The sequence below is a fragment of the Penicillium nucicola genome (genome assembly GCF_028828085.1).
Source record: "Penicillium nucicola strain IBT 29836 chromosome Unknown utg000003l, whole genome shotgun sequence".
In the NCBI taxonomy this organism is placed as follows: Eukaryota; Fungi; Ascomycota; class Eurotiomycetes; order Eurotiales; family Aspergillaceae; genus Penicillium; species Penicillium nucicola.
The window spans coordinates 2501207-2517067 of NW_026643127.1; the positions used below are offsets into that span (position 1 = coordinate 2501207).

Below are 15861 nucleotides of genomic sequence, written 5' to 3' on the forward strand. Positions count from 1 at the left end.
CTGCTGATTTTGTATGCCCTTCTTTTGCTTAACTCCGGTCTTCAGGATCAACCATTGTCAGTCACTCTAGTCTAGGGGGAGCCACTCTGAGATCCTACGGGATCTTACCCGGTCTTCCTCAATACTACTGACCCCGCGCAGCTTACTATAGTCTGGGTTCTACCTTACCTCGAGGGTGTGCAACGTGATGTCGCTTATGCCGGTCCGATTCGAATTCTTCATGCAGTTCCTCGACTTCTCACCTCCAGGGGCAGTCATCTGATAAATAAACTCACTAGGCGCGGATCACACTGCCCAAACAGGCTGAATTCGAGGGTGGAGCGGAGCGTATTGAACAGCTTTGCGGTCAACTACGCACATCTACGTACTGGATGTGTATGAAGTGGATCTGCTGCACGATAGGCAAGCCACCTTGAAGTGTGACATCCCCACTGACTCTATGTATCAAGAAACAGTCCAATACCGAGCACGCAACGTGATAAGAGAGAGCTCTACGGAGTACCGGTGACCGAAACCTTGGGGAGCGATCGGCATATTTGTCATCTCTCATACCAGACGGATTCTATTTTCCCGACTGTTATATCCGGTTGAGGTTCGAGGCTTTCGATCTAAAGGTCCGAATCCGGAGCATATTAACCGTAGAGTGTGACCTGCCCCTCGGTATATGTCCTAGTCCGGTTCGGTGAGAAAGTGTACGCTTGGGAATTTCCCCGAATCTGGGATGACCTCTTGAGTGTAGTCCCAACATGGTGGGGCATGGACTCTCTACATTTCCTAATAGGTGGTCTCGGTCTGATGTATGTAGATGTGCAGGGGCGCATTGTCAGGCTACAGTACTCGGATATCGGAGCAACGTGCTCAATTGTATCGCTATTTGGACACAGTTCACCTCTCTAACATTCATTTCTATATACTTGAAGACGGTGTATAAAATGTTGAATAAACAGTTGTTGAATAAACAGTTGTCGTCATGCTGAGGTTTGTCAGCTGAGACTGCGGGCAAACCGGTTCGGACTACAGTTGCCCGAGGTGGGATAGTCGGACCGGAGAAACATAGACCCTGCCAGGTGAAGGACTGTGCTGAGATAAGCAGTCTTATCTGGGCTGATCTAATCTGGCAGAAAATATCGGGCGGTATGTCGGACAGGAACAACCCAGACCCGAGGGGCTCGCTTAGCCCTAAGCCCTGTCACCTGATACACGGCGCACATTGGTTGTGCGCTCTATCGCTAGATTATCTCGATCCGACGACAACACGACAAACGATCTTGCGGGTCATTCCTTCGACTTTCTTTCCTTGCCCGCTCCCAGAAAAAAGCCGACACAATGCCTTCGGAACAAGGACACCGCCGTGAGTGAATCCCTACGATTATTAGATTGTCGTCGTGACAGTCTCGAATTCGCGATGGCGCAGGAAGACCCTGTGTGCGATGATTTAAATGACTTGATATGCTGACTTTCTTCTCTCTCCTAGTCTACGTCAAGTAAGTTATCATCGCACATTCCCATCATCGCACACGAGAGACGCCAGTTTGAAAAAAAGAAGACATGGAAGACATCAATTCTGGAGGATCCAAAAACCCATCGCAACCACATCGAATCATCGCCGATCAGAACAAACCATTAATACGATTTTCTTTGCAGGGGACGTCACCTGAGCTACCAGCGCTCTAAGCACGCCCAGAACCCCAACACGAGGTACTTATACCCTACGCTAGAAATGTGAATGGAAGGATGGAATTCTGATACTTGGTTTTACAGCTTGGTCAAGATCGAGGGCGTTGATGACACCAAGTCCGCCAACTTCTACCTTGGCAAGAAGGTCGCTTTCGTCTACCGGGCCAAGCGTGAGGTCCGCGGCTCCAACATTCGGGTGATCTGGGGCAAGGTCACCCGCCCGCACGGTACGTGAATCATCGAGCGGTCTCAGAGGCTGCAGTCTGCAACCGATGAGCCTCTCAAAATCCATCGACCCGAATCCATATCTAACTCTGTTACAGGCAACTCCGGTGTTGTCCGCGCTAAGTTCCGCAACAACCTCCCCCCCAAGACCTTCGGCGCTACCGTCCGCGTTATGCTCTACCCCTCCAACATCTAAACGGCTTCTTTGTGTTGTTTTTGTGGGCGATTCCCTTTACGCGCAGACGGTCGGTCAGGCAAGGAAAAGTCGACGGAACGAGCCGATGTTGATTTGAGGTGATGGAGTTGATGGGTTGATAACGTTTTATTCGTGGGAGAAGGCAGGGCCACCATGCCCTACGAATCAAAAAATTTACACTTTCATAGCTGTGTCGGCCCCGAGGCACCGGGAAGAGCTTAGTCTCGATATTTCTCCTTGTTCCTACAAACTGGCGAGCATGATGTGTCTGGTCGCGCAGCGTCACTTTCTCCCACTGTGTATCTGACGCTAATACGCACCAAATTCCATACCATTTCAATTTCAACCGGTCAATCGATCCGCATCTTTGTGTCAGTCTCGGTTTTAAGAGGAATTGCATTTTCTTGCTCTGGCCACTACATATTTTGCGACCCGTAACTTGACGGTATATGAGCGTGAAATGTAAATTGTATATGTCGTAGCTATTGTGGATCTGTGCTTGCACGCCTACAAAGGTACGTTTGATATATGGTGACTAGAGTGTTTTCGTGAGTAACGGTCTCGGCTTCCGGGACATGAACCTAGACCGCTATTCCACCAACCACTTCTACGCTGGCCACTTTCTTGAGTGCTAGTCTACACTATCAACTACGGTTGTACCATCACGAAGTTTGTCGCTAGCAACCCGAGCAGTAATTCCATGTTTCCAATCCTGTTCACTTTCCAAAATCCATAGATACCCTCCCTCTCTCTCTCTCTCTCTCTCTCTCTCCTTTTGCCCAACTTCATACGACTTACACCCTAACTTATCCAAAAGCAGATCCTACCCTGAACAAAGAAAGATTTCCTTTTGTCTATGTTCAAAGTAAACGAGATAAATTCCATTCATTTGTGGGCTGTAACGGGGTCTATTGGACCCTATTGGCTCTTGTCTAATCAGCCACAGCCACAGCCAAGCCAACAGGCTCTTGTCAAGGCCAGGATGACCAGGATGACCAACTCGTAGTCCCGGTACAAATGTCAATCTATTGATAATGCAAACATGTTCTCCAGGTTCATCAATAGAGAGAGACCTGCTTGAAACCTGGCACACTCCAAGTCTTCTTCTACCAAGTTACAGTTCATATCTGAAGTTCCTACCTTAATGCTAGACTCCTACAGCCTGAGCTTAAGATCCCTTAAGCTGTTGTATCGCCTTGTTAGTGTCAATATCAAGCTAACTCGGTTGATATCAAGCCGAGGTCTTACCTAACAAGGATGCTTAAGTATATCATGACTCAAAAAGCAACAGCTCGGGCAGTACCTTGTGCGTCAAAAAACCAACCAATGCTACAGTCATAGATAAAATTTACCGCATATGTAGACAAATCGAAAATACGTGTGCATGAGTGTTGACCAAAGGGGCCTACTCGGAACATTGGTGGTAGGCATAGGAAAATAACTCCGGCTCCAAAGTAAGCAGCAGATCCGTGATCGGCAATACATGTTAAATCGAAGTTTAATCTAACCAGAGCGACCATGCTCATGTCTTGCAGTTGGGAGCCAGCTCGCACGCGGTTGCTCTACCCAGCCAAAAGCTACATAGTGCCCATCGAATCCTCTCGGAATTCGCACATCTGTGGGATATTAATTCCAATCCATCAAAGACCAAGATAGTTCTGTTGCTGACCTATCTCATATTCATAATTATAACTGGATGGACTTGTGAGTGAGAATTCGGCGGGACGGCCTTGATCCACAGGTAGCAAACTCAATTCAGCAGTCCTACAAGCAAATCACCTTGATTCTATAATTTCAAGGCATACAGTGACTACAGCAATAGCCAGCTTGAGAATTATAGTACGCGTTCGATCACTTGCGGTGCTTTGTTTGCGTCAACGGAGAGAGAAAATGCGTAAGATATATAGTAAGACCTAGACTCCACTTATCCCGAAGTATAAAAACATCAACAACGTTAATCGTAAAGCAACATCCATCTATACCCCCCCGACCAATCCAAACGCCAACATCCAACGTAATATTCACCTCAAGAGATTTCCTTGTGAATTGACCATCGGTGTGCTTTCAGATTCTCCTTCCGACTGGTAGTGTGATCGCACGAGGGACATTCATAAGCACCCGGAGACACGTGCTGCGTCTCAATGTGTCGCTTGAGGACTCCCTTGCGGGAGAAGAAACGATCGTAGGTACAACCTACCCAGTCACACCTGAAGGTGCCGTAACGGTCGCCGTCACTAGACAGCAACGATGCGGTCAGGTATGTGATGAGAGACAGCGGAGCTCCACTAGGGTGGGTCTTACTTTTTTTGGGGTGCCCCACGAGTCAGACAAGGCCTCTTTGCCTTGGGAGGTTTCTTTGCAACTTTTCCGGAGGGGCTGGCTAGGTTTGAGGTGCAGGGCGATGGAATGACGTTCGCCCAAGGGTCGAGATAGTCGGGACCGTAGGGGCTTATGGGGGATACGGTGGTGCCAGCGGTATGAATGGACGTGGTGCTCAAGTTTCTCTTGTTGGGAGGCCTGGGTATAGGGTTTGGGCATAGATATTTTGCACTAGGTGGGTGGTTGGTTTCGTTGTTTGGGCCCGCGAGTTCTGGCGTGGAAGGAGATGGAGTGAAATCAGTCCAAGGACTTGGGTAGCAATCGGGATAGGGACTGTCTGGAGCAAAGATAGCAGTGTTGCTTTGAACCGGGACGCACGGTGAGTTGCTTTGAGCGACGGGCTTAGGGAAGGTGTTTGGGCTCAGGTAGAAAGATGGAACCGAGGTAGGAAGCGGAGCAAATGGGTGGGGAGCTGGGATCGCTGGATACTGAATGTGATAGTTGTATAGAGGGACTCCAACGGCGGGTACACTTCTCGAAATGGCCAAAGGCTCGGGGGATGGGGTCCCGAAGAAAGATTGAGATTGTCTGAACACCTCGCTTCTCCAGCTGTCCAACCCCGAGTTAGACCACGCGGTATCTTCTAAGCTATTGTTGGGTGTCGGGTGGTCCATAATGAGGGGAGACAACCAGAAAACCCTAATAAGAAGACTGTGGTGAAAATATGAACAGGGATGGCTAGCTGGTAGTTGAATATTCATACGGGGAAAGCCTTTGGGGCGAGGTGCGTCCCAGTACTTATAGAGATTGACATATTATAGACCACTCTTATGGCCCAAGAGTAGCCTAGATTCTAGAAAGGTAAAGGGGATGGAGAGCAGAGAACGAATGAGAAGCCCCAAAGATCGGCGGGCAAAGGGCGGGCTTCAGGACTTGACAAAGTACAAGTACACACCAGATACGATATGTGCCCCAGAGGGGAGCAAAATCTAAAAGGAAATAGGCATCAATGTCTGTTTCACTCAATTTACCTCATCTAGGTTCAACGTCCGAGAATTAAACAAGAAACAAGTGTCCCGAATACACGGTTCTTGGGATTTGGGAACCCCGATCTGGCTATTAAAAAATGCACGGGATCTTTTTCATGATGCAATTTTACTTCTGCACCTAGCGCTATTCCGCTGGATAATCCTCCCCATGGTTTCGAGTTTCTTAGACTAATCGTTTCCACGAAGAACTACTGCATGCACGGCCCCCGGATGTTACTCCTGCATGACTCGTAATCGGAAATTGCTGAGAGACGCATTGCACTGAGTGTGGACAAAAAGGAGACCCCAACTGGATAAAATAAAGCTGGATTGGACGATTGATGCAGGTGTCGTAGCCATAAGGCAATCTTGCGGACTGAAAAGACACCTAAAAAGGGCACGCAGAAAAGGGATCGACGGGCCATCATTCACTTTCGGCCCCCATTTTCACCCGGGTGCTGTTTGTACTGTACTGTATACATCATGAAATTCCCTGCATACCCCACTACCAGGCTCGTGGGAATAGACGAGGACGGATAGAGTAGATCTAACTGGTGTTCCTGCGTTTTTAATAATGAGCGTCCACGAGTAACCCGTCAAATTTGCTGAAGGTACGTACGTATGTATGTATGTCTGTGATGAGAACAAAAGTGGCCCCCAAGGCTGGGAATGTCAACTGTGCCAGGGATCATCTACGTACTTCCCCTTGTAGGCAGTGTAGCGCTTCTACCCTGCTGCGACTAGAGAGAACTACGGGGAAAGTATCGAAAAAGTGCCGTGACCGAAGAAAGCCGAGAGCAGGGATCGTGAGAGACAGGGATCAGGGTCGTACTGCATTGAATGGGACAGGTCTCTCAAGTGAGGGCAGAAGAGATAGTGACGTCGGTTAAGTCTTGCAGATGCCCGGCCCACATTCTCTGTCAAGAGATGATCATTTGAAATAATTAAACGTTCAATGATGTCGCGAGGATTGAGATATTTTAAAAACGGCATGAGACGACAGGGCGCTAAACATATTACCCCGGACAAGTCAGATTGGGATGAGTTTTGGACTATCGAGCTGAAAGACGAGAATCATGATTGGTGCACCTGTACTGTACTGTATGCGTTGGCCGAAAGCCAGAAAAGGAACTAGTGCAAAAGTACGTACAGTTGATTGACCGGACGCGGCTCAGCTTAGCCCCGAAATACTCGTTTATCGGAGCCGAACTTGCTTTCCTATCCTCTGATTCTTTGACAAATGACTCTTTTTTCAGGGTGAAATTATATCATTGTTGGTATGTCTGTTGTTCCTACCTTGCCATACTCAGTGTGGCGGCCATTCAAGACTAGGACAGCTACAACCAGCAGTGGTAGCAGTGTTCGCCCGAGTTCACTCGTGAATACTGGTGTGAACAGGTATTGTGTGCAATTTATTCTTTCAAAGACAGGTAGAAAACATCGAAAGTGATATCCCCGGGGTGCATGAAGTCAGAAGGTCTAGATGAGGCTCCCTACGTTCCGTTGCACAACATAAGCCAACCGTGATTCGGGGTCCAGACTCAACCCAAATTCCACTTGCAGCTCAACGTCTTTGTGGTGTATATATCATATGGAAAATTCCTATGTGGGCTTTCCTGTTGTCTCGACGATTAAACCGCTCGTCACATTCAGGGCAGACGAAAGAGCCATGCGAGATAAGTCCCGATGCTATAATCCAAGCAAAGCAAGTCTAGATCAGACAAAGAAGTATGCTGAATGAATTCGTGCTCATAGTGCCTGAATGACTGCTACAAGGGTGAATGCTGTACGGGACCTCGACCGTGCATGTGGTCCACAGATAGTGTAGGTGATGTCAAGGCCGTGGAGGCAGGGCAAACGAAGTGTTCGGTCATCCAATCCTCATCGACAGCCAAGACAAAATCGCCCGAGTCTCCATTGCATGAGCAGGACATGGTCAATAGACAGGGACGGGAACCGACATGTCAAGATCAAGAGGCACACTTGATTTCTTTCCTATGATCAAGTAGGAAAGAGCCAAAGTACTGTATATATCTGCGAAAGAGCCACGAAACCGCAAGTATGTGTGAAGCCACTTTGATTTTCACAGTGTATACAAATGCCCCGAAGACCTTGGCAAGAAGCAAGAGCTCAATACGATCAGATTGATACTTCTTCAACAATGCCGCTAACCAAATCAGCAGCCTCTGCAACCACCGCTCTAGTACTACCAACCGATATACAACCTTCTATACTTAAAGTCTGCAATGGTTGATCTGGTCCTCCTTGAAATGACGTCACATAGTCTTGAGCCTCATCCCCTGTCTCCACCCCCTCTTCCCCATGTCGCTCACATCCTCAGAGTATACATGCACACATCCTGTTATATGTCATGGTTCCGTAGTGACTATTGTATAATGGATTATGGGCCCAATTGTATCTTCCATGAGCAAGGGACACACCTCTGACAGTTGTTGGATGCCAAATTGTCCGGCTCCAGGTAAGGCCTATGGCTCTTCAAATCCAAATCTTGTTTCCGCTCACGATGCTGTTCTTGAATTGGCGATGTCTGAATCTATTATATGATTGATCAGACCTTGGCCAACAAAAATTTTCCAAGATGAGGCCAGGATCGTCAGTCGCCCCACATAATGTTTTGGCAAACAATATGAATCATATGCCGTATGCACTATATTCTCCAAATGTAACTCCGCAGCTTGTCGTCCAGCTCTCAGCCCATGCAAGAGAAATGCCAAGCAGCCACAGCCAGTCAAGCATGAGACATTAACTCTCTATACCGCGGCCCACTCAAGTAATCCATGTTGGAAGATTGCAAATCCTCCAACGGCAGAGACGAGATCTGATCAAAGCAGCTTCGAGGTCTGACCTGCTCCCCATGTAGTTCTAGTACTCTTCGAACAAACACTCCACCCTCACAATAAACCCTCCACCCATGGCTATCCGGATTCAAACCAGGACCATGGATCATCCACCGTGTAATGACCAAAACAGCCAAAGAGTGGAGATCACAAAGCTGAACTAGGGAATCAGTGTTGCATTGCCCACAGGTGTAAGTAAAGAAGTGGGGCTTGTCCGGATCTCGAAAGAACCGCAAAAGAAGCGCCATCAACTCAGTATAAGCCGAGTACGAATGCTCGCAAAGAGGGAACGTCTGCGAAGTTGCCCGTAGCTGACACAGCTGATTGTCGCGAACTAGAAGCATATCCTGGACGCGCAAACAAACACCCATTGGGGTCGGACAGATGCGAGCCTCGACCGAGACCAGCGATATCATTCTCATACCGAGTGATTGTCGCTGGGGGTGGGCCTGGATTTGGGTGTAGAATATAGAGTCCGCGGTGTCTCTTGGCGGTGGACCGTCGAGATAGGTCCTGACTAGTAGCCTGGTGAGAAAATTGAGATTAATGCCGTGAGACCCGATCCATAGATATCTTTTTATTCGCCTATGCAATCGACAGCTGTCCCACTGGCCCCGGGACCAGCATTCAATGCCACAGGCTTTCTTCCATTCTCTCTCGGTTATACCGAGGCATTTTGATCCATCGTATCTGTGGAGACGAATGCAGGCCTGACAAATAAAGTAGTCTGGTAGATCGCGTGCTAGAATTTCCAAGATGGAGAGTTTCCCGCTGTGTCTGTGAGGCGGCAGGAATTTGATATATCTGCTCAGCACTGCCAATAGTCGACGATTGCACAAGGACACGGCTATGATGTCGGCTGAATAGAGAAAGTCGGAGATTGATAAGAGCAGTTCTGGGATGAGGCCGGGTAGTGTGTTCGGATTGGGAATGATGGGGGTCTCGGTGTTGGAGATATTGCATTTTTGTAGGGGAGAGACTAGGGACTTGTATGAATGGCTGAGAGGTTGCATATTTAAGGTGAGTTGGCCAGTCACCGGTTAATTGTAGGTAAGTCACAGCCAGGAAACCCGAGAATCAGTATGCAGTTTGTCAGTTCAAGTCTTGGTTCAAAAACGAGGTCAAGTCTTCCAGTATCTCTTCAACAATCAGACAAAATGAGTAGGTCAGTGGTTGGATAGTTCTTGCAGATAGAAGGTTGACAGAATGAAAGAGGGTGAAGTGCGTGAGCGAAGTAGATAATATACCCAGTTACTGACTCATAGAACTACGTAATTTGTTCGAGGCTTCAGTATTGCCTATTTAGAAAAGTGTATAGCTATTAGTCGATATAGGAAATTAAGGTTATGTGGTCCCGTGGAGTTGACTCAAAAGGGTTCATTCTAGATACAGTACAACCAATAAACGAATTAAAAAGTAAGTATAACACCTGACAACCAAACCCTACAACAAAGCTTATTTGCTTAGTTCTTAACAATAACCCTTCGGCTCCACTCTAGATACATTATTCCACAAAACATGCAAACTTTCACATCCAACCCAACCTGTGAATCACTCACGCCGTCACCTCAGTAATAGCATACCGACTCCACTTCCGAATGACAGTTCCATACCGATAGAACACATACGGCACAGGAACCATGACAGCACTAATACACGCAAGAATGGTAAGAGTGTAATGAACACCCATATTCTTGTAGAATGGAATCCCAACCACAGTCATACCGCCCGCAGCAAAGTACCGCGAGACAGTCATGAAACCCAAAGCGGAGGCAGCATAGATACCGTACGAGTCGATGACGTACATGTAGGAACTGATGAAGATGCAAATGGCGCCAAAGCCGAAGAAAGAAGATGCAATTATAGGGGACCAGATTGAGACGGAGGCCTGGGTGGGTCGTTAGCATGTAAATTATTGAGGATAGTATGTAGTATATCCGGAGGGACAAAAGAACTTACGAAATCGGTCCAGCCCATCCAGAACAAACTGATAGGAATCAGTGGTGCGCCGACCATGGCAAACCAAAGTCTGATCTCGGGTTGAGTGTGGATGTTGTCCAAAGCGTGAGGATCGGTCGCTGGGTCAGTTCCGTTCTTTGCTTTGGCGGCTGCGGTGAAATCGCGCTTTGTCCAGTGGTAAATTGGGAATGCGAGGAGACCTGCGAGCATGATCCCAACGTACATTGCCACCCAGGTGATGTTGGTTAGTCCTTGTGAAATGCCATATACATCAGTGAAGATGTAAGTATAGCCATCAAAGAAGGTGAAGAGGACGATGTACAGAACGGTCATGTACATGGAAATCAAGAGGATGATGGGTTCCTGGAAAGTGATGAGGAACTGGCGTTTCAGGGCACCACCGATGCGAGTGAACAGTGGGATTTTCTCCATGTCCATTTCTGAGCGGAAGCGGTTATCACCTGTTGCCTTGCGCAAATGCTTTCCTTTCCATTTGAGGAGCAGTGGGGAGTAGGTCTCGGGCTGGAACAGAATGATAAGAGCCATGATTGCACCGGAGGCTATGAGAATGATCCAAGCCGTCCATTGCCACGAGAGAACCCCTGTTTGGCCGATGTACGATGCAATAACTGGGGCCAAGACAGGTCCACCGAATGACAAGATGGCATACATGGGGAAAGTGAGCGTCTTCTCAAGAGGATTCCATAGGTCCGCAATGGTACCACCTGCGCAGGTTAAAGGCGGGCAGCCAAAGATGCCAGCCAAAAAGCGGAAGGCCAGTTGGGCACCGATATTTGGAGCCAAGGCTGATCCCATGATGAAAATCATGAAAAGAGTAAGAGAGCCGGCGTAGACAGCATTGCGGCCGAGGATTTCAGACAGAGGTCCGCTAACCAGCGAACCGGCGGCGAATCCGAGCAAGTAGATACCTAGAACGTATGAGCTTACAACCACGGATTGGCAAGGAGCTGGCTCTTACCAGTAACCAACGATCCCACAACTTCGCTCACATCGTAATACTCCGTGATTTGAGGCAAAACCCCGGACTCGATAGCCGACGCAGCTCCAACAATGAAAGCCAATGCGGTGACGAGCAAAGTGGCGACCATGCGACTCGTAGTACTATAATTGCGAGGGTTGAGCGGATCATTCTCATGTTCCCACCCAACAATGAAGATATGAGACTTGGGATCGAGCTGTTTCTTTATATCAACCCCGGCCAGGGATCTGCCGAATGCTGTTTTCTCCGAATACTGCGTCGGCTTCTGCGCAAGAGGGGGCGACTCCGATTCAGTGACATCGTCATCTGTCTGATCCGATGGCGTCGGAGCTTCTGTTTCCAAGGGAGTCTCGTTCACGGGGAAAGCGGCGCCGCGTTCGGGGGCATCATTGAGCTGTCTGTGGACGGCATTTCCCAATCGTCGGAATTGCAGATAGGACTGCATTTTGAAATCTCGGGATTAGACTGAAATTTTGGATACTCCCGGGTTGTATTCTCACCGGTTGTGTATAGATATCTGGGTGTTTCCCTCAGATATTTTTAGTATTGTGGTCAACGCTGTCTCTGGCGACGGGGCGATAGAGAGCTAAAAGCAAAAGAAAAGAAGAAAAAAACAGGGAAGAAAAAGCATCCCTTCAAGGTTGAGGTCCACTCGGCTGATAAATCGGGTTCCCACTCTGGTCGGTTCAACGGCGACAAGCTGGTGGGCCTGATCACCAAAGCCCGAGAGCTTAGCGTCATGACCCTTGGGGGTACACATTTAACATGCATAATTTCCCTAGTGATTTATCAGCCATACGTTCTCCACTTCAATATGTCGACTAAGAACCAAGTCCACAATTTAGCCCCGTTAACAGGTTCGAGGAGCAAGAATGAAAGCCTCGGAGTTCCTGCCGTGGTTCCTCGGCCCGCACTTCCGGTTTCGGTAAGTGGATTCTCGGCCGAGTTCGCTCAGTTGTCCGAAGTGTACGAAGTGACTCGCCGAGAACTCCAGTATGCACCCGGACTTATAGACCCTGTGATGAAGCCCAGGGGGTGATTTGTCCGTAATTCCGTTCTACTCTTGATCATGAATTTAATATCTACGAGATTTGCACTTCAGATATAGGCCGATACTAACAATCTATTTATCGGAAATAGGGCGTTACAACAAGGCAATACATGTCATACAGTAGCTATACTATTTAGAAACTTCAAAGAGCCAAGGGGTACTCAGTCGACTCAAGACGCTCTGGATAAGTCAAACCACCCTGCTGGCGAACTTGGTCCATGACTTCCATGATCGCAATACTCTCATCCCAAGGCAAGCCCTCGCTCTCAAGTTTCCCATCGCGCAAACAGCGAGCAACTTCATCAGCTTCCCAGAACATGCCGCGCGCATCGTCAGGGATAGGCATGCTGACATCCTGGACGTTTGATGCATCTCCCGATTGCGCAGTTGGGACAACACGGAATCGCTCTGGTCGATAGGCAGGGCCGAAAACCTGGATATGGCCCTTAGTTCCGTGGATCTGGATGGAGGGACCAGCGGAGCCGCGATTGTCTGGATCGCTGGCAACGCGGAAGGCTGTCATTGCTACGGCGTGAGATGTTCGGTTAGGAAGGGCGGACGGGGTGGTGGTAGGGAATGTGATGAGCATGGTGGTGTCTTCGTCTGCTCCAGTGGCCGCGAATTTTGACATATGGGAGACAACCTGGGATGGTGCTTTGCGCTGGGATGGTGGTAGGGTATGGTAGAGGATCTGGAAGACCCAAGTCAGAGCATAGACTCCCACTGCGAGAGATTTAGCTCAGTCATACATGCTCGGAATGCCACACTTACAGTCAAGAAGCGCACCGCCCGCAAGGTCCTTGTTGACCATACGGTGGGTCAAGTCCCAGGCAGTCTCAGGCTCGTCTCCAATGCTCAAATCAGAAACCACTCGCAGGACCTCCCCAATGGCTCCGGTTTGCACTAGACGTCGCACTTCAATACTGAGTGGGAAGTATCGAGTCCAAACAGCTTCCATCAGGAATAGACCCTTCTTCTGCGCAGTTTCGCACAGGATCTTGGCCTGAGCTGCGTTCACGGTGAATGCCTTCTCACATAGAACATGCTTTCCGGCTTCCAGGGCCAGCATCGCATGCTGGAAGTGATGTGAGTGTGGGGTAGCAACGTAGATGGCCTGAACGTTGGCATCATTGACGGCCTCTGCGTAGGACCCGTAGGTCGCACATGGCTGGGGAATCTTGAGCTTCTCGACGAATGAATCGGCTGAAGCCTTGGACGAAGATGATGCTACGGCGACAACGGTGTGCTTGACGTCTGTAACTCCTTTGGTCGTTGGATCACGCAAAAGATCCTCCACAAATGCTTTCGACATAGTTAGATTTTTTTTTCCTACAACAAGCACATCTTGAACCACTCACTTTGTGCAATTCCGCCGGTGGCTGTTGATAGGTGTCAGTCTAGTCATCTCACTAATATATGATTTCCACGGAGCAGGGACTGACCGAGAATGCCCCATCGAAGATCAAAAACCATGATTAGTATAGATTTGTATGATAATTATGATAATTGTGAAATGGTCGTGAACAAGAAACGAAGGGTCTTTTATACCGGAAGAATCTCATACATCTGCGGGGGGCAAACCTGCTTCAACGCTCCAGTCAAGCCCCACACCAGGAATCAACCGATTGGCTGCTTTCCTCCTCCACTCTGAACTTTGTCTTCGCCTCGACCTGCCAGACCCTCGACCCGCAAAAGAACTTGACATCAGAGAATCTGCAAAACTCCGTCTGGAGAGAGTCGATTAAGAGTCGGACCAACATCATGGAAAAAGAAACAAATCGCAAGGCACCGGTCCGTTCTCACCATGGCTGCACAAATTGCCGCCGAAGCAAAGTCAAATGCGACGAGCAAAAGCCAAGCTGCACCCGGTGCTGGCAAAAAAACCTGCAGTGCACCAGTACCTATCAACTGAAATGGGAGTCCGATTACCGGTATCGCGGAGTCGCCTTTGGCAGATCGGGGCGCTGGGGGAAAAACTCACCTGAAAATCGGCAGACCCCAAGCCCAACGGGATCAAGTCCATCTTTCCCGGAAGAGGCTACATGGCTGGTAACCCCACCAGTCGATACCTGGACATTTCTCAATAATGATGTGTCTCTAATCCAACGACTGTGTGACGAGGAAGAAACACATACCGAGCCACATCTCTTGCCGGCTTTCAATGCCAAGCAGGTCATTGGCGAACAAGGACCGCGCGGATCAAGATCACCATCCACGAGGCCAACGTCTGGGATCGCAAAACCTTTAAACATGAACGAGGTGCTACTGCAGAACCTTCAACCTCCCCTCTCCCTATTCCCATCCCTAGACACACTAGGAAACCGAGTGTTATTCGACTATTATATCAACCAAGTATGTCCACGAACAGTACATAATCCGCATTCCCAATCCCCATTTGCATCCGTCATTCTTCCATACTGTGTATCAGCCTCGCCAACAGTCCTACGAGCCATCCAAGCTTTGGCCGCATGCCATTGGTCCCAATATGACCCCCAATACAGCAACATCAGCCTACAATTAAAGTCGCGGGTTCTAAACACCTTCCGAAAACGAATCAACACGGAACCTACCTCCCTGGTAGCAGACGATCCCGAAGTCTTGGTCATTGTCATGTTCCTTTGTCTCTTCGACATTGTGGATGATTGCGATAAACAATGGATTGTCCATCTCCAAGGAGCAAAGGACATAATTCGACTTCGACGAAAACAACAACGCCTCATAGCAGAAAAGAACGAAAATGATAGCGCAGGTAGCCCACAAGACCCGGTATCATCCTTTACAGAACTATTCTTCGCCTTCCAAGACGTCATGGGCCGAACAGCATGCGCCAAAGCAGATCTTTTCGGATCGAGCTACTGGCACGAAGACGACACCACCATAAATTCATGGATGGGATGCAGCCCAGCCCTCGTCTCAATTATATTCGCCGTCATGGATCTAAGCCGGTCACGCCGGGCCCTAGTCTCCAACGAAGACCAGCTAAATTTCAGCACTCGAGCGTCTGCACTAAACAAGAGACTCGACACCCTCAGACAAGGGTCTCACACCGCCGGAAAAGAAGACCAGACCATCTGCAAAATCGCCGAATTAAAACGACTCACCAGTACCGCCTACCTGAACTGTGCACTATACGGCGCGCACCCAGCAGAAGACACGACAAAGACCTACGTCCGAACGATACTGAGAGAAGTCGTCGAGCTGCTGGCTCAGGAATCAGCCTGCCATGTCATATGGCCTCTCTTCGTTGCTGCTGTCGAGCTGGATCCGCTTGATTTTGAGCTCTGGACCGATCCGGAGACTGGATTTGTAACTGATGGCAGGAGGCTTGTCTTGGAGCTGCTCGATCGCATGGCGAAGAATAGTGTGTCGAGTGTGTCGCGCACGCGCGCGGTTATTGAGCAGGTTTGGAAATCGAGGGACTTTGATCTTTTGAAGACTGCCAAGCTGAAAAGGGGGCCTATTGCGGCTTTGAATGATTGGGAAAGATACGTTGTTCCGTTCAGTGATGCTTTGAGTCTGGTATAGGGTTGCGGATAATGTTGTACATT

At 48.8% G+C, this 15861-nt stretch overlaps 5 protein-coding genes across 5 annotated transcripts; 2 read left to right on the forward strand and 3 right to left on the reverse strand.

Moving 5' to 3' along the window:
• Positions 1 to 1326: 1326 nt before the first annotated feature.
• On the forward strand, positions 1327 to 2098 carry N7511_004497 (60S ribosomal protein eL33; the record flags this gene model as incomplete). Its single annotated transcript, XM_057126922.1, has 5 exons — positions 1327 to 1351; positions 1475 to 1484; positions 1645 to 1698; positions 1762 to 1904; positions 2001 to 2098. The coding sequence occupies 5 exons, from the start codon at positions 1327 to 1329 to the stop codon at positions 2096 to 2098; spliced, it is 330 nt and encodes a 109-aa protein (XP_056985812.1).
• Positions 2099 to 4124: 2026 nt separating this feature from the next.
• N7511_004498 (uncharacterized protein) lies at positions 4125 to 5178 on the reverse strand (the record flags this gene model as incomplete). The annotated part of the gene is made up of 2 exons (XM_057126923.1): positions 4125 to 4332; positions 4400 to 5178. 2 exons carry the CDS (start codon positions 5176 to 5178, stop codon positions 4125 to 4127), a joined length of 987 nt encoding a protein of 328 aa, XP_056985813.1.
• A 4686-nt stretch (positions 5179 to 9864) lies between these two features.
• Positions 9865 to 11707, reverse strand: N7511_004499 (MFS transporter; the record flags this gene model as incomplete). Its single annotated transcript, XM_057126924.1, has 3 exons — positions 9865 to 10191; positions 10263 to 11191; positions 11242 to 11707. Coding segments are annotated over 3 exons (1722 nt in total), but the record flags the coding sequence as incomplete, so codon positions are not given.
• Positions 11708 to 12455: 748 nt separating this feature from the next.
• On the reverse strand, positions 12456 to 13786 carry N7511_004500 (Gfo/Idh/MocA family protein; the record flags this gene model as incomplete). The annotated part of the gene is made up of 4 exons (XM_057126925.1): positions 12456 to 13036; positions 13085 to 13615; positions 13672 to 13692; positions 13756 to 13786. 4 exons carry the CDS (start codon positions 13784 to 13786, stop codon positions 12456 to 12458), a joined length of 1164 nt encoding a protein of 387 aa, XP_056985815.1.
• A 288-nt stretch (positions 13787 to 14074) lies between these two features.
• Positions 14075 to 15838, forward strand: N7511_004501 (Zn(II)2Cys6 transcription factor; the record flags this gene model as incomplete). Its single annotated transcript, XM_057126926.1, has 1 exon — positions 14075 to 15838. One exon carries the CDS (start codon positions 14075 to 14077, stop codon positions 15836 to 15838), a length of 1764 nt encoding a protein of 587 aa, XP_056985816.1.
• Positions 15839 to 15861: the final 23 nt, after the last annotated feature.